At 36.3% G+C, this 19,041-nt stretch overlaps 1 protein-coding gene across 3 annotated transcripts in view; it reads left to right on the top strand.

Moving 5' to 3' along the window:
- LOC135212712 (serine/threonine-protein phosphatase with EF-hands 2-like) overlaps positions 1-19,041 on the top strand; it is a 535,058-nt gene that overhangs the window by 501,776 nt on the left and 14,241 nt on the right. For all 3 annotated transcript variants that reach the window (XM_064246402.1, XM_064246403.1, XM_064246404.1), the window contains 7 exons: positions 753-917; positions 9,143-9,309; positions 9,675-9,711; positions 11,332-11,484; positions 13,780-13,908; positions 16,506-16,691; positions 16,883-17,001. In XM_064246402.1, the coding sequence (XP_064102472.1) occupies positions 753-917; positions 9,143-9,309; positions 9,675-9,711; positions 11,332-11,484; positions 13,780-13,908; positions 16,506-16,691; positions 16,883-17,001 (956 nt within the window). The remainder of the gene's footprint in view (positions 1-752; positions 918-9,142; positions 9,310-9,674; positions 9,712-11,331; positions 11,485-13,779; positions 13,909-16,505; positions 16,692-16,882; positions 17,002-19,041) is intronic.

Raw genomic sequence — 19,041 nt, 5'->3', positions numbered from 1 at the left:
TGTATATATTATATATATATATATATATATTATAATATATTTATATATTAATAGTTATATAATATATAATATTTATATATATAGATATATATATATATAGTATATATATATATAATATATATATAGCTATATATATATATACATATATATATATATATATATATATATATATATATATATATATATATATATATCTATATAATTATATATTATAACGTATATATATATAAATGTGCTCTTAAAATAACCAAAATCAAGTAACAACAAATGGACAACATTTTCCTCTTACAGGGCAAACTCATTTTTTTTTCAAGTAAAGATTCTCTATTTAATCTCTGGCCGTTAGGTTGATATGAGATAACTTTTACTCTCCCGTTTAGATAGATGGAATTAATCTACCACCGGAATGTGGAGTCATCTGAAATAATAGGTTCATCCTACATAGAAACAGTCTGATAAAAGACGCCTGATATTGTTTGATTATAGCTAGGAATTAGGTTTCTCGGTTTCCTAGGCTTTAGATTTTAGGGCATTTTCTCGCGGTTGCTACATTATAAATATTGATAAGTTATCGACTTTATGTTGAAAATTAATTAAGTCATGACCATGTATTTTTTTTAAATACCTGGATATCATCCAATACGCTCTAAAGTGTTTTGCAATGACCTGATATAACTTAATTAATATAAGACGGTCGATTTAAGAAGTGTAGAAATGAACAAAAACATTGTATTTGTTCGTCCTTCCAACAGCAACCCCTCCACGTCAGCTACGTCTACATGATTCTGAGGGAAGGCGTTCGTGTCCTACGCCAGAGATCAACGATCACGCATGCATCCACGGCCATTGCAGGCCAGATCACAGTCATCGGTGATTTGCATGGCAAGCTGGACGACCTCCTCACGATTTTATATAAGGTAATTTTGTTTATTCAGCTGTTCATATATTTATATTAATGTTATGGTGCTACATTTTCTATGAAATTGTTGGAAGCGCTGGGTAATATTTTCAATTAAGGAGACGAAAATTGTGAACAACTTTTAAGTGTGAGTGGAATTCACCACTATAAAAAGAACCTGCTTAAGTAACCTTCGTATGTTGTGTTTACCTGGTCGCAAATATATATGATAATAATAATTTCCAATTATGTCTTACTTTTTCTTTATTGTAATTGTTAGCCGAGCATAAAATTGTAGAAATTCTAGTATTGTTTCCTAATGCTTGAGTATAGTATACCGTTGTTTTGAAAATATAAGCAGGGTAAGGAGAGGTATATATCAGCTTTTGCTAAATATGATAAATAAAATAAATGTTTCTTATGCCTCTAAGAAAAAATGCGATAATAACTTTAGTTCTGGTGAGTTCAGTTAGCAAATATACGCATATCGCTTCTATCTCAACTGTCGTATGTCTTTGTAGGTACATTTTGTTCCTGTTTTTTTATGGTTGATAAGTCACGGCCGAATACTTTTAAACCATTATGTGTATATATATATATATATATATATTATATATATCTAATATATATATATATATATATATATATCTATATATATATATATATATGATATATATATCTATATATCTAATATATTATATATATATTAATAATATCTATATATATATAGATATATATATATGTGTGTGTGTGTGTGTGTGTGTGTGTGTATGTGTGTGTGTGTGTTGCAAGGGCCTAATTGCAACCTGGCAGCGTAACCTACCTTGAGCGAACACGACCACTGGCAACTCTTTAGCTAAATCAAGTTATTAGATCAGTTATTAGATCTAGGCTAAAACCAAACTCTGAGATGCAAAAAAGGTCTTTATTTCCCCAAAAGAACTAACATGAAAAACAAGGAAAATGAATTGCAAATCCCAAAAACATGAAACCCAATCTCTCCCCATGATCAGCATCTCAAAAATATTACACAATACCTCTTTATTAAAGACACATCAGTTCAATAGCTATTTCTATTTCCCAAAAACTAAGGAAAGCCTTGTCAGTCATTTTATGTAGTGATATTCGAATCCATCTGTAAAAGAAACCACAATTATCAGAAATGAAGTAATAAATGGTTACACATAAAAGGAAAATGTAAAATGTTTCTTCACTGCACTTCGGCTGCTCTCAGGGCACCTACAAATGTTAATGGTTTAACAAAGTTTTTTACCTTTTTGACGGATCTTCTGCCCTTTCCTTCCAAACCTTGTTTCACTTCGTGTGATCTATCTTTCTAGAATAGCTGCTTTCCGCTCACGGTACCTTATATTACGCTTTGAGAAGCTCTAGTGTTCGCACACACGAACACACTGAATTGTTCTAGAAAAGCCTATTGGGCACACAGACAGACACATAAGACAGCATTTTTCTGACGTCTCGATCACATGACTTCTCGACCAGCCAGGTCAACTTGCTCACCTGCACCCTTGCCGATGAGACTTGATAATGTTATGCTTACGTATTCTTTGCTCGTTCAACTACCCAAAATATTCACTGATTTCTTTCCGTAACACTCGTGACTGTGCTGTTGCACACTCCAATCTGTTTGCAACAAAGTTCTTTGCGCCCTAGTTTAATTATCGTTATATTTAGTGTGCAGGTAACACTGCTCGGCCATCACCCCAGTCGTGTCACCTGACACGCTAGTCTGACACTAGTCCTAGTCCCAAGTTCCCCCATAATTTATCCTGCCACATGATTCAAGGCAACTTCTGACGCTGGTGTCCCTACCCCGTAGCCAAGATCCTTATTTGACTGTCCCAGCTACACACATAGTGGCCATCATTATCGTCACTATAATGGCGATCACTGGAATTGTTTAACGTTCTGCAATGACAAAAATCGTCTTTTTCATTCTTTGCTAGCGGAGGAACCGTAATGGTTTCCAGTGTAGGCAGAGCTTTTGCCACCTTGTGGTTCCCATGTAAGTATATCATAAACAACCTTGTTGATGAATTGTAGGTTCATCATCTTCCAATGGAGGAACCGTAACTGCCTCCTATGTTTCTGAACTTGAAAATTCCGCGATTCCCATGCAATTGCTTCCTGCACCTGCCTCGTAGGAGTATCGTAGATCCCTGGTTACCTCCAGAAATCATCCTGAGATGACTGCACACGAGTCATCAAAGATTTTCGGTCCCTGTAGTAGTAGTAATCTGTGACCTCGTCGCTCATGGTGAAGACCATACATCTGGCGTATTAGATCCTTAAGTTATTTTTCGCTGTCACCACTTGGGAATTCTCATAAGTCTTCGTGTGTCCGTGTTTCGTCATGAAGTAATTTTAACTGACACCCTTACAAGTCTGTGCAAGTCTATGTATTTTAGAAAGAAAATCCTACTTTCACACAAGTGTCTGTCATGAACTAACACACACCCAACCTCATAGTCAGTTACTAAAAACGGAAATTCCTCATTAAAATAAACATGGTCTCTATCCACTGACCCTTTAAAAAAAGTACTGGAAAAAGCTTTTATTACTAACTGACAACTCAACAATTAACCCCTTATCTAATTAGTACACCAAACCCTGTAATGTTTATACAACTAATTTCCAGCAAATATAAAGTTTGACCTACATTTACATATATGTTATGTATCCCAAAACAAATTCTACAACACCTCTAAAGATAACACGTCATCCAAATAAATTATGCAAAAACCATAATACCATAATGACCACCCAATTGGTTCATAAAACCCCAAATCACCACCAAAAATCATCACCACCAAATAATCAAATAAAGCCACAACTTTTATCCTCATCACCTAGTAACACCATAATATTCATTATGTAACACCAAAGGATATCAACCTATATTACCCCCCAGAAACTCCCTTAATATCTCTCAACTCCGCAGTATCTTCCCACATTGTTTCACCCAAATTATTTCACTATTACAACAATTATCCCAGATATTTATGCTGAATTGCTGCGGTTGCGTAATAAGAAAAATAGTACAAGAGGAAAAAGAAGAAAAAAATAGTGTTAATTAAGACTGAGTAACAAAAACATAAAACTCTACATGTCTCTGCCTTCCACATTCCATCCTCCATTTGTAAAGATTAATGACTTAATTGTATCCTCCCCACGAGAAGGTATAGGCAACAAATCAAATGTGCCTCACGCTTGGCAACCAAATAATGCTTTGAATGGAGACATTTTAATAGTTACTGACCATATTGTTAATGTTATGCCGAACTGTATCTATATACCTATCCCAGTTGCTATCGTTACTGCCAATAGTTATCTGGAGAGCCTCGACCACTTTCCTGTTTGCTGGTTCACATAGGCCATTAGCTTCCGGTCTGTATGGAAGGATTGTTACCTTCTATATTCCCATAACTTCTGCTCCTTATCTACATATAAAACCATTGAAGAATGCCATAGCCGCCACTTTTGCTGTTTTATGCTTTAGTGGGAAAATTTCCAATACCCTCGTCAGTTCATCTATTACCATCACCAAGTACCTGTGGCCATACCCTGATTCACAGAAATTCCCCAAAACATCCATGTGTACCCTCTGAAAAAGTCTATTTGGTATCAGATATGACCCTGATTTGTAAGAAGTTACCCGTGCAGGTTGGCAAGCATTGTACACTGTACGCTTTATTACAAAATTGTCCACATCTGCCCACATATTCTTCCAAATATATTTGTTACGCATCTCATTATTCCACCCCCAAATCTTGACTACCAAACTTGCAAACATCTAAGACCACTGGAATTAGGACTTTCGGAATCATGATCTGTGTCATAGCCCCTTTACTTTCACTGATCCTTAATTTATATTTAATTTTCCTAACCAACAGATTCCCCTCTAATTCCAAACCTGGAAAAGGCTACTTATAAATTTTCCTGACTAATTCACCTCTAAAGAATGCTTTTGCGTCAGCCAAAATTTGATCCTCGTCTTGCCTTTGCTCTATGATACTGATATCCCGCTGTATAGAATCACCAGTAACTACCCCAACTTGAAATCCTTCTCTCATAAAAACTTCTACTAAGGGCATCCTCTACCTCATTATGTCTGGCCTCTTATGTATTTGAGCTTTGCATCGGAATCTCTAATTGTGAGGAACTATTGATTTCTTTTAGGCGACAGATCTGGCTTATTAAAAAGATCTAATAATGGCTTGTGGTAAAAACTTCTACTTTATTCCCCATTAACAACATCTTGAAATGAACCAAGCTTGATACTACTGCAAAAGCTTCCTTATCTACAGTAGCCATTAACTTTTCATTGCTACCCTTTATCTTAAATTTCCTGATATAATAACCTGTTGGTTATTATATCAAATCTGCATATAATAACCTGTTGGTTATTATATCAAATTTCTGCATAAAGCAAGCACCTATACCCTCCTGACTGGCATCACTCACTAGTGTGAAAGGTTCACTGAAATCCGGAAATTTTAGAACTGGGGGATTCATTAATGCATCATTAACTTTCTGAAAAGCTACGAAGAAAGTTGAATATCCTCCTGCAACACATCTGTTAAAGGAGCTTCCAAGGTAGAAAAACCTTTCACAAACTGTCTGAAGAATCATGCCATTCCTAAGAATGACCTAACTTCTTTCTTTGTCTTAGGGACAAGAAAATCTGCAATTACTTTCACTTTATCATCATTTACTCTAACTCCCTCTTTAGATATGACATGACATAAATATGCACTCTGCCTCTTCAAGAAGTCACACTTGGCTAACTTAATTTTCAAACCTGCTAACCTTAGTCTCCCTTGGACTTCCATAAGCACTTCCATGTGATGCTCAGTCTAATCTGTTGCAATCAATATATCATCCATTTACACAAAGGTATTCTTGCCTAATAGTCCATGCAAAACTGTGTTCACCAACCTCGTAAAAGTCATAGGACAACCTGATAAACCAAAAAGCATCTGTGTACACTCGAAATGCCCCTTGGGCAATGAGAATGTGGTAAATTCCCGACTATTTTCACTAAGGGGAACCTGCAAAAATCCCTGCACAAGGTCTATACAAGAATACATCCAGTGTCCCCCAATTTCCACAAAAATATCGGGTATGCAGGCGACCGGATAACGGTAACCACACTATATTTATAACACACGTCATATTAACACACCCTTTCAAACACCGCTACCATGGATTCAAATCTGTTCTTGGTGAACAGATTTGCTGACTCCTGCCCAAAACAAATCTCAGTGACCAAATGCCAATGACTGACTATAATCCCTTTTCCAAACTCCTAAGTACCTCACTAGTCTCTCCAGAAACGTTATCCATAGACCTGATTGCCTTTTCAAACTGCCACCACCTGTTACAAGGGTCTAATTGGCCCTGTCAAATAAAAGGAGAAAAATCACAACCTGGCAACGTAACCTACCTAACGTAACCTTCCTTGAACTTCCACGACCGCTGGCAACTCTGTAACTAAATCAAGTTATTAGATCTAGGCTAAAACCAAACTCTGAGATACAAAAATGGTCTATTTACCCAAAAGAACAAACATGAAAAACAGGAAAATTAATTGGAAATCCCCAAAAACATGAAATCCAATCTCTCCATATTATGATCATAGAGACACATCGGTTCAATCACTATTTCTATTTCCCAAAAACTAAGAAATAAATTGTCAGTCAGAGAATTCATTTTATGAAGTGACATTCGAATCCATCTGTAAAAGAAATCAAAATTATCAGAAATGAAATAAAAATAGTTACACAGAAAATGAAAATGCAAAATGTTTTTTTCACAGCACTTCGGCTTCTCTCAGGGCACCTGCAAATGTTTTACAGTTTAACAAAGTCTTTTACCTTTTTAATGGATCTTCTGCCCTTTCCTTCCGGACCTCATTTCACTTCGTGTGACCTATCTTTCTAGAATAGTCACTTTCCGCTCATGGTACCTTATATTACACTTTGAGAAGTTCTAGTGTTCGCACACACGAACACACTAAATTGTTCTAGAAAAGTCCACGAACACGCCCTATTCGGCGCACGGACAGACACACGTTGCATTTTTCTGACGTCACGATCACAGGACTTCTCGACCAGCCGGGTCAACTTGCGCACCTGCGCCCTCGCTGATGAGACTTTGTATGCTTTGTGTCATTCAACTACCCAAAGTATTCGCCGATATCTCGAAGCTTTTCCATAACACTCACAACTGTTGGAAATTCCAGTCTGTTCGTGCTCTAATTTTAATTATTATAGTTATTTAATTATTTAATTATTATCGTTAACGTGTGTGTATACACGTTAAATTTTTTTCTTAAATCTTATTTGTACTCGTAATGTTTAGTGAAAATCTTTTATCCTCAAGAGGAGAGGAAAGTCCAATTATTTTTTATCGAAATCCGATGCCATTGCTGTTTCCTTATTGCAAGATTCTGCAGATGGGCCTAACCTAAATTCGAGTTAACATGAAGAGAGATTGGGATTGCGTGGGAATGAACCCACATTTTAATCCCAAGATAATATTGTTAATGAAGTTGTCCTAACTAAGGAAGTTGAGTGTTCCCTCCTTGATGCTGTCGCTCTTTACATAACAGTCTGGTCCTTCATTGGCATCATTTTGGAGGAAATCATGTCTTCAGTTTTTTGGCTCCACTTTTTTGCCCCCGCACATGTGAGCTTTAACGGTTTGTGACCGATGTGCATTTAATTTGTTTGTTGAGTGCTTGCGCATTAAGATGAAAAGGTTTTTATATGGGAAATTGAAAATCCTCAAATAACACAAGATAGTCGAATCTCGATCCATTGCAGATCATTTTAACTCTTGATTGAAGAGGATTCATTTTTTTTTATCAATGATACTATGAAAGGTAGCTCTCTGTTTCTCCTTTATTACAAGTGATTCCATAAAGTTTTGGTAGGGTCACAAACGTAGAAGTTGGATGGAATTCACAATTAACATTGGATTTGAACATTTCTAAACGACGTTTTGTTATCCGCTCCGCCTTTCACTTCAAGATCATTATCTGTTATTCTTCTTGACCAGGAACGATATCAGGTGGAAGCAGCAGATCTTAGGATCTATAAATGTCCTGTTCGATTGAGTCAATGAAAATGAATGTTTGTGTAAATTCTCATTTTGTATTCAGGTGCCTTAGTTACTCGATTCAATTTTATGATATAAGAAGATGTAGCTGCTTTTACGTAACAGATGTTTGCCACCGAAGTTTCTAGTCATGTTGAAAGGCGATAAATATGTCAAATATGAAATGGGCATAGAATGTGATTCTGAGGTACCTTGAAGACACTTATAAGTCCACGAACAGTGCTCTGCGGGAGGGTCGTTATCAGACTATGCGTCAGCAAGAGATCTTTGTTAAAAAAAAAAAATATTACTTCTACAGCACTGGAAAGGATCGTTTCTTTAAATACGCTTTCAAGGAAAACTGGGAATATGTTGTTTATACCATAATCATGCCAGATGATCATGATGGCCTTATCAGTGGGTTTATTAGTGAATAAACTTCCAGCCGCAATTGTGATGACACCACTTGACCACTTGAGTACGTGCCACCTGGTAACTGTCTTCAGTAAATCACCACACTTGTTGGCAAACTTTACGATGTACTATCCTTACCTTACCTGTCTCGTGATGATATGCAGTCCCTAGTAACTAGCTTCGTAAATCTTGATTCCAGGAGCAGACAGTATAATCCCATCTAGTACTAATTGTAAAATACTGTACTGAATTTAATTACATATACTAGGCTGCTGTTCCTAAAATACTGAATATAATGCTGCCTACTACCAATCCTAAGGTGCAGATTGCAGTTCCATATGTTAGTAGGTATTAAAATACGGACGGGTTGTCAAACATTACACTGTATGCTAAAGTATATTTTAGGTGAAGAAAAAAATGTTTGGAAACACTCATTGAACCATATTCCCTGCCTCCCAAGTACCCTGTCTTTGCTGTGGTCGATAGAGGAAAGTCGATTTCCGTAATATAAAAACAGTGAATGGGTTTGAAAAAAAATCGATGGATGTAATAGCGTTTGATATTCAGTAATGAATAAAGATCTAACATTTCTTGTCAACTGTGATGTATAATGTATTCATTCTTTTGATCATATGATTGTTTTTTTATATGAGGATTTATCATTATGATGATCACCTTTTGCATCCGTTCCATTCCTCTCTCCCCCAGAATGGCCTGCCTTCGACAGACAACCCTTATGTGTTCAACGGAGACTTCGTAGATCGCGGCCGGAAATCGATCGAAGTGATGTTGTTACTGTTGGCGCTTGTTATTGTCTTCCCTGCCGAGGTGTATCTCAACCGAGGCAACCACGAGGATATGGTAATGAATGCCAGGTGAGAGAGAGAGAGAGAGAGAGAGAGAGAGAGAGAGAGAGAGAGAGAGAATTTTTCTATTTGATATTGAAAGTAGTTGCATTGGCTCTCTGGAATTGAATGGGATTTCAACTAGATGAGTCCTAAAGCATTTTGATAAGGAATCTACTTTGAAAGGGATTTTGATATTGAGGCCAAGAAGGAAGTTTAGAGAAAGTTTGTACAGAGGCTTCGATGATTTTCGAATATATAAAATAAGATTTTGATTTAAAAGTCTATAGCTTAAGCTGAAGAATATTAGTTCAAATAACTTTTTGTATAAACAAACGTGATTAATATTTTTCCTTGATGACCTTATTAACCGCTTCAGATATTTTTTACTTCAGATATGGATTCTGCAAGGAGATCAGCAGAAAATACAAGGTACGTATGATAGGGGACTACATGCTGAACTGGGTCGTTTTCGTTCATCCACAAAGGGTAACTTAACCCAAAAATCAAGTAGAATATATAACTCTTATTAAAAGACGCTCTGTAGTCGAAGGAGTAGAACTCCCAAGATTATTTGTGAATGAATTTGAAATGTTATGAAATTAAACTACCTGTTGGTTTAAATGATAAACATTTTATCACTCACAATTGTGAATATCTGCCTTGGTCAGGAAACATCTGAGCCGTATAATTAACTTGTAACTACAAAGAGTCTTTACCCTTCCTTTTGTAAAATTACAGAAGATGGATGTCACTTTTTTCATACCAGAATTAATCAAAGATTTGAATTGAATGAAAGGATTGCCATTTCACTGACTACAGCAAAAATAATGGAAATTATTATGGAATCAGCGTTGACGATAAATATGCATCACCTTGGAGTATAAAATGAGAAAAGTAATATAAAGAGCTTATTCCATTACCGCAGTATTGCATGGCTTTCTCAAAGTGGAGTCGGTAGGATTATGAAATTAATTATGAACACAAATAGAATAAAATCAGTTTTTCAAACACACACACACACACACACACACACACACACGGAGTGACGAATATTACCCTGTGAATGGAAGTCGTAGAGTATCAGTAAGAAAAGAATGGGACGTTCCCTTTTATGATGTTTATAACTAATTGAGTATTTTCTTTTTAAAGGGAACAGAAGAAAATGACAAAGATAGGTATATAATTGTTATCGTTTTAGATGGTCTCTCCCCATATTTGAAAGGTCTTAGCGAATAAAAGATGAAAATATGCGCTGCAAGAATAAAGGAAAAAGTGAAAAGTCCCTGGAACTTTTAGAACTAATCTGGAAGCCATAGGGACAATCTCAAAATATATAGTTGTACATTACTTTTATAAGAAAATTGTTCAAAAATTAGGTGTAATTGATGTAGAAGAAGATAAGCAATGTACTTAGACACCAATTTTAAATCTGTGTGTATGTGTATGTATATACATGATTATAGATGTCTGGCATGCGACTGTATACTGATGAATTTCGAGTACAAGTTTATATGAGGAATAACGTGCTGTCAAATTAATAGCAATTTCCGCATGACCCAAAATGAAAACAAATGTTTCCATTGGATCTGAAGCTGCCCTTGTCATATTTACACAGTCTGTTTGTGTTCAAAAGATGCATGGTAGTACAAACGTGAAAGTGCATTCATTATTCGCCGGTTGTATGCAAGTCAGTCAGTGAGTGTATATATGTAATGGACATGTCTGTGCATATCTAGTCTATGGTAATGCTTGTGTGTATGTATTTTAATGTTATTTATTCTCAATGTCTGTTTTGTATTTCAGATAATATACTTTTTCCTCGGTATAAACATTCGGTAAATACTATACCAAATTAACTTCAATTCTGTATTTCAGTTTGATTTTTTCTAAGGATCTCCTAAATTAACGACATTGACTCGTATCTTACCTCTTTTTCTGTGTTGTGGATACTTGTTTTGCAAGTTAATAGCCTTTCAGGCTTGTTTCTTGTGAATGTTTGCAAGTCTGAACAAATATTAATAATAAAACGCTGAAATTCTCCACGTGCAGGCCCCACACGGACCTCGGATCCTTCGCTTGCTGGAAGAGGTGTACCGTTGGCTCCCTCTCGCTACCATAATCGACAATAAGGTCTTGGTTGTGCATGGCGGGATTTCCAGCGACACGGATCTGAAATGGCTGGCGCTAGTGGATAGGAGCAAGGTAATTCTTCGTTCTGGAAAGTCTTTTCAAAGTTGTACATGAAGTATTTTTCAGCAAGGAACTGTAGACTAGATAACGAATTGTTCCCGAAGAAATGATGTAGTACATTCTTTATTCATGTTTAATCACATATCGAATGAATAAAAAGGGGTGGTTATTTGAGCAGTCCACGAGAACTCCATTAATGATGGACAGTTGGCAGTTCAAGGCGCTGCAAGTCAGTGGATCATTGAGAGGAATAGGAGACATAGCCATATTATCGTATAAAGATAAGTTTATTGGACTGAGTTCCACCATTCAGTTATTTTGTTTCATAAGTAAGACTTACATGACATTTGCCAGCCTCATGTCTTCCTTCATAGTAAGTCACCATTAATATAATTTTTCCGGAATTACAACGCTTGCATATACAGAAGAGAAGACAATACAGTATCTGCAATATTACGCGTTCTTAAGGAAAGTAACCAGAGTACATTGTGTATTTGTATTGTATGATTAAGCTGTTCTTTGACAAGGAAGCAGTCACACGCTATGCAGATATTTAAGCTAAAAGACCTAAAAGTACTTTAGAGATGAAAATGTTTTTATACTGGGTTAAAAGTTCAGTTTTATGTTCTGTTGCTTTTATTTGAAAGATCAGAAAGACTGCGTCACCATAGAAAGTATGAGTTATCACAAGGTGGCATTTCTCTCAAGTAGTTTTTTTGCAGTATGTAAAATATGATAACACCCTTTTCGGAAATATCCTTTACGTTTAAAAAATCTAGATATTTTAAGTTTGCATGTGTTAAGCTTTACAATCAGTGACTCATTATTTTACACCTATTAGAGGCCTTTCACAATTATAATTGATCCCTGATCCCCCTCTCCCGCCGAGAGCAACCACATTTGCTGAACAGCAGCACCAAAATGCAGTCAATGTGCCTCTGTCGAACTTTTCAGTTCCAGAGGTCCTTTATTCCTCACAACGTTGGACTGTGGTTACAGGGTTGCCGTTTTGAGGAATTTCGTCGAATAGTGTGGCTTTCTGGTGACATCTGGCAACCCTCCGTGGCTTTTCCGACCACAGGCCACGTCGCTGTGGAATAAAATTCCACGGCACTGAAGAAAAAAATTCTTCACTTTACCTTTTTATGTTTTATTATGAAAATAAAGCTATAAAACACTATATTTCTGCATGTGACAGGTCTAAAATGAATGAGAAAACGTATAATTTACTGTATATCGATTTACAATATCATTGACCTCCTAAGTATGTGAAAAAACGTTTGTTGAAAGTTTGTGAAGCACTCGTCTAAAAAGTGCCTTCATGAGCTGAGAGGACAGCGGAATTGAAGCTCACGAACGTTCGCTTCCGACTAAGATTTCTTTGAAAATCAGAACTGCGTATGGTAACACTGCTAAGAGCCACTGTTGTGAAGAAAAAACGGCAACGCTGCGTGTGTGGAACAGCCTCCCTGAGGATGATGTGCAATTGGAACTTCAAAAGTGCATGCGAAGATGCAAATGCATTGCTACCCTAATATAATTCTCCTTGTATTTTTAATAAGTTACTTCCGTTTTTATCTATTTATTGATTTGTTCATTTATTTTTATTTTTTCATAAGTGAGCTCTTCTTTCTGTATTGCCCATGAACTTCTGTCGCTTCTTTTTAACGAACGCATATTCTGTGGAAGCTTGAATTTCAAGTCAGTGGCCCCTGTGAGCTTGTTCCGTATGAATGTGGTTCATCTTCTGAATAATGATATTATAATAATAATAATAATGATAATAATAATATATTATTATTATTATCATTATTATTATTATTATTATTATTATTATTATTATTATTATTATTATTATTATTATTATTACAGCTTTTATTTAAAATAATGGCTGTTTCAACCGCCATTATTTTCTATGGAAGTTTCTCTATTCTTCTCATTACTGCTTTTCTTCTATACTACTCAAATTAGCTATTTAAACGCCAAATGGTGGATTCATGTAAAAAAAAAAACCTGGTATTTGTAAAATTGAATATATTATACACCATTCGGCGTTTTAATAGCCAATTTGAGTACAGAAGAAAAGTCATTGATACGAAGAATAGAGAAACTTCTATACAAAATAAACGCATCTTAAATAGCCATTATTTTCAATAAAACCTGTATTAATGAATGTCTTCTTCCAGCATATTATTATTATTATTATTATTATTATTATTATTATTATTATTATTCATTATTATTATTATTTAGTATTATTATTACATGTTTTATCTGTAACATAACAAACGCATTCGAATTCTTCAGTACACCAGCGTGCTAAGGACCCCAGCATCGAGATTAAGTGACGACACAGCCTCAGTTGAAGACGGATCTGAGGAAACCGAGGAGGCCAGGGAGGTCAGACTTATCACCGCCACCTTTGAGTGGAAACAGGTCAGTGTTCAAAGCTGGGTAACAACTAATGTATGTGTATATATAGATATAGGTGTGTGTGTGTATTTTAGACCCATACCTATTTTGTTTTAAATATTTTCTAATGTTTATAAAATTTTATTAGTTCAGAGGTGAGCTACTCAAGAAAACGACGTGTAATTCTACTTAATCTTGTTTTACCCCTTCACTAGAGCCTCTTAGTTTAAAAAATTACAGAAGAATAGAATTTTATGATAATTAGTGGACTGCATCAGAGTATCTGTTCAAGTTATGAAGTCTGATTGGCCTCTGTGGATAGATTCATAAACCATGCAAGTGAATTACTTGCTTTTGACTCTCTCTCTCTCTCTCTCTCTCTCTCTCTCTCTCTCTCTCTCTCTCTCTCTCTCTCGATTCGTCTTGAAAGCTATGAAAAGTGCATGGTTTTAATAACTTCTTTATTATATTTGTGTCTACTAATTATTGTCAAATTTTTCCTTGTTAACTGGTAGTGTGTGGACGATCGCTCATCCTCCCATTAACTACCCACTTGGATATTTGGCCGATGTACGTCCATTTGACTTTTGATGTTTGTTTGCAGATGACAGTGAGCATCAGAGATTCTGATTGAAACACTTCCAATACCATATGGTTATTGAATCATGACTCATTGCCGATAATTTCACCCCTACCAACCACAGCAGACTGAAGTAACATTTTGCTATCATTGTAGAGAAATTTAATTCTTCAAAGAGCCATCTTCCATGACAAGGTTTTCTCTCTATACCATTTCACTTTTTACAGTTTCACAAGTTTGTAATATTTTATCTCTCTCAAGTATCAGAGTATATCAGTGTTTCACGTGTTTTACCTGGTAGAATTTTCTACACTACATTTCCTTCAGTAAGTATCTCTTTCAACACTTCTTGAAAGAGCTTCATCCACCTCTTTGTTCAGAGTATGAAAAAACTTTTTCCACATTGCTGAAAAACACCTTTAAGCGACTTCACTCACGTGTTATACGGCTTAATGACACAGTTACAAACTTTCAAGGTAATTTTCCACGAGATGTTCAATATGACAGTGAATTGCTTTTTTATAACGGCAATCGACTTCCTCAAGGGAGGTCGGGAAGCTTCATGACTTTTTGTAATGGAATTATCCATTCAAGTAAGTAAATGCCAGTGAACTTGTCTTTGCTCCTTATTTTGTTGTGAAAACCCAGCTCTCAGGAACACAAGATGGGACAAAAAAATCCAGGTGGTGATTTTTCTCCAACTGAATTCAGTAAATGACCTGATCAACAATTTTGCTGTGCTCATAGACAATACTTGGACTTTTCTGGAGATAGGCTCGTCAAGTTTTGATTTTTAATGAGTATTGATGTCTTTCAATGCTTTGTATTAGAATATTTCAAGATATACTGGTTAAGTTTGTTTGAGAAAAGCCATCTTTAGAAAGGAAATTGGCCAGTGAGAAGCAGAAAATGTGGGCTATGTAAAGACTACATACATGTATGAAATAATTTTCCAACGTTTATATTAGCCACCACAAACTCCAAATGAAATCACAGAATCCCGTCACGTCAACGATTATTTAAAACATATCATTTTTTTCGGTTTTTGATATTGATATGAAATTCATTTAATGTAAAGTAACCATATCGATGGCAACCATGACACAAAAGCCCCCCAAATGGGCGCCCTTATAGTGCCACTTAGCTTGATGATACTATGAACCTTTAAGATAGGTTCCCATAAAGGATTTGAATTTGCGTTACCCAGAAGTGTCACTGAAATGACGTTTAAAGCTGAAATAACCCTCGTGTGAAGGTGCTTCAGTTTGCGCTCGCCTCGCTCCAGATTTCCTTGTAGAAATATAGAAATTATGAAAACAAAAGGAGGAAAAGGTTCTGTGTTGTATACCTGTTCTGATAGGGATTTTGTGGGGAGAGATATTATGTTTTCTCATTCTTTCCAGTCAGTGTCATTGGCTGTCTCAAGAAACTTTATCTGCCTTCATTTAAAGTCGTCACCTCCAGTACAAAAAGTTCTGTTCCAAAGTAGGATAATGTTCCAAGTCAGCGTTTACGAAAGTATACGCGGTCAGATTTATTTAAGCTCTGCAGGTGCTTCTCAGTCGATGTCGATGTTCATGGTGTGTGTGAGTATGTGTGTGTGTGTGTAAGAGTTTATGTGCATGTTTGTACCTTGGAAAAAAAAATTGCCCTAAACAGATTAATTCAAGTTGGTTTTTAATGCTCATTGTAGTTCTTCACTGGACGAGTGGGTTGCGCACTCGACTATCAATCTGGTAGCCAGAGTTCGTTTCCCGCAGACCGCCAGTGCGGAATTAGAAGAATTTATTTCTGGTGATTAGAAATTCATTTCTTCATTTCTGTTGCAAAGAAACCATTCTAATCCTTCGGGCCATCCCTAAGAGAGCTGTTAATCAGCTCAATGGTTTGGTAAAACTAAGATATATTAACTTTAAAGCTCGTTGTGTGTGTTTATGTGCTCTCGTGCGTGTCTCCACTAATGTCTATTATTTTTATAACTTAATCTTTCATGATCAACTTTGCATGTACAACTAAATCTTATCGTTCTCATCTTCTCCAGGTTCTAGATTTATTATGGAGTGACCCGCAAACACACCTTGGCTGCAGGCCCAACTCCTTCAGGGGGGGCGGTAGTTATTTCGGGCCCGACATCACTCGCGACCTGCTGAAGAAGCATGGCCTCTCTCTTCTCATCCGGTCTCATGAATGCAAACCGGAAGGTTACGAATTCATGCATGACAATACGGTAAAGAATGCATTACTCTTTTAATTGAATTTGTGCATGGCAGTACCAATAATTAATGCCTTGTTTGAGCAAGACAGATTAAGGGTATCGAATACTTAAATAAGATCGTTTATTTTTGTATGTGGTAAGATATCAATAAATGACATGTTTGAAAAGTAGAATTAATACGTTGGTCAAACTTTTTTTTTCAGTGTCTGACGATCTTTTCGGCTTCAAATTACTATGAATCTGGGTCCAACAGGGGAGCATATGTCAAATTACAAGGACCAAATCTGGAGCCTCATTTCGTCCAGTACACAGCAGACATGAAGTAAGAATCGTTGGATTTAATATAAAGGATTAAGATATGAAAAGAGAGCTAATGTCATGGCATGAGTTGTTTTAGGAATGAGTCATCATTAGCGAGAAAGAGAGATAAGTAGGCTATACAGTACATTAAGAAACAAATATTCCATTTAAAAGTTACTCATGATAATGAAATTTCGCCTTATTTATTTAATAGTATATAGAATTGTCTAATACAGATAAAATAGGCAGTTCCTGTCGTTAATACGATACATAATACCATTATGTATCGGATGTTAATTAAAATGTATATGTATAATGCAGTGCATATTGTACACGCTCATATATATATTTATATAATATATATATGTATATATATATATATAATATAATATATATATATATATATATATATATATATATATACATGTACATACAGATATTGAATGTGTAGATAAATAAAGTTGATAGCTATAGAGGTGAATTGCTGAATGGGGACGAAAGGCAAAATATTCGACAACGTAGCCAGAACAATAATATAGGCGGAAGGTAGAGTGGGAATCTCCTGGGCTCGTTGGAGATTGAAAGAACAGAAGATAATGAAAAGGACGTATGTATATTTCGGTCGGGGGGAAGGAGGAGAGGTAAACCTAGAAAGCGCTGGCTCGGTTGAATGGCCCAGGAGGCATTGGCCTCCATATCCCATATCCAAAGACGTTTGAGATGGAGCTGGGTGGCTCAGTATCCTTAGAATACTGAGCCTTCTAATTAGAGGCATGGCCAGGTGACTGCATCCGTGATCCGGCATTTAAAAGGTTGAGTGTTTGCTTGCTATCCTCCAAAACGGCTTATTAATCAGAGTATATAAGTAGGACATGACTAACGAAAATACTGTTTCGGAGTTTAGCCTCAGAGATTTTCTACTTCATACGTGTCTGCGGTCTTCCAAGGCACTGGAATCGTCCTTCTCTAATGTTTATGTTATTTGCTAACAAGCTGAATTGCCGAGACTCAAAGTATTGGATATCCTTGACAACTTCATTCCAACTGTGTAAGGGAATGTGTATACCGCTCTCATCTGCTGGTCATAATTTACCTGTTTTATTGTGAGTTTTTTCTTCAACTATAATCGCATTATACTATATATAACCTTCATGCCAAATTCCCTTCTGATGTGGTGTTATACTGGGCATTCAAAACGACGAAAAATTAGATGACAAATAATTTTCACTTCAAAAACGTTATAAAATTTATTTTGTTTTATTGAGAAAACAGAATTGTGTAACTTCCCAAACTTGTTGCATTCTTCATGAAGATATTTTGTGTGATAAGTATTGGAAGTAGGTTTTTTTGGGTGCTGCATTGAAGCCATGGTTCCTGTGTAATGAACAGTAGACATATATATGACAAACTTTTAGTGTTAAGTTTCGGCGACGACGCACTGACGACTCCGACGGCTTTTACTTCAACATGTTTGCTCAACGAATCTCCAAAATTTGTCATCACTTGCTCAGTGTTATAGGAACAGCGTCAACAGAATAGGAGGGTCTGTGGTTCGTCGAGGAAAGCAACTATGCTAGGCAATCCCCACTATTATTCCATCAGGCAGCTAACCTGTTAGGTATGTAGCAGAGGGTATAATGAGGAACTAACCCAGGCAACTTGTTGACTTTTGCCCACTAAAGGGCCCCATACACTGAGCGATTGCCTGTATCGTTCGCAAAAACATTGTGTATCGGCTTGTCTGAATGCAAAAGTGGGCGGAGCTTCGTGTCCCAACGATCTCAGCGGGAATATGTCACGACCAGGATGCCATGTCTTCCCGAGATAAAATCATTGTTCAGACTGAAATCGGTGCGGAGATCGTTCATACTGTCTGAATAGTGTGTGCGTTTGTCGATAACGATAGTCGTTCAGACAATCGTTCAGTGTATGGGGCCCTAACTGTTTCACCAGAGATATTTTACTATTTTAGCCTTCTTTGAGGCATAAGGTGGGTCCACTAGTGCTTGAGCTATTTTATTGGGTTAGCCTTCTTTTAACCCCTGTGGTTGAGGGCTTTGTA

This window comes from Macrobrachium nipponense, chromosome 41, assembly GCF_015104395.2.
Source record: "Macrobrachium nipponense isolate FS-2020 chromosome 41, ASM1510439v2, whole genome shotgun sequence".
Lineage (NCBI taxonomy): Eukaryota > Metazoa > Arthropoda > Malacostraca > Decapoda > Palaemonidae > Macrobrachium > Macrobrachium nipponense.
The sequence above is the reverse complement of the archived record's forward strand: the minus strand, read 5'-3'. Positions and strand labels throughout refer to the sequence as shown.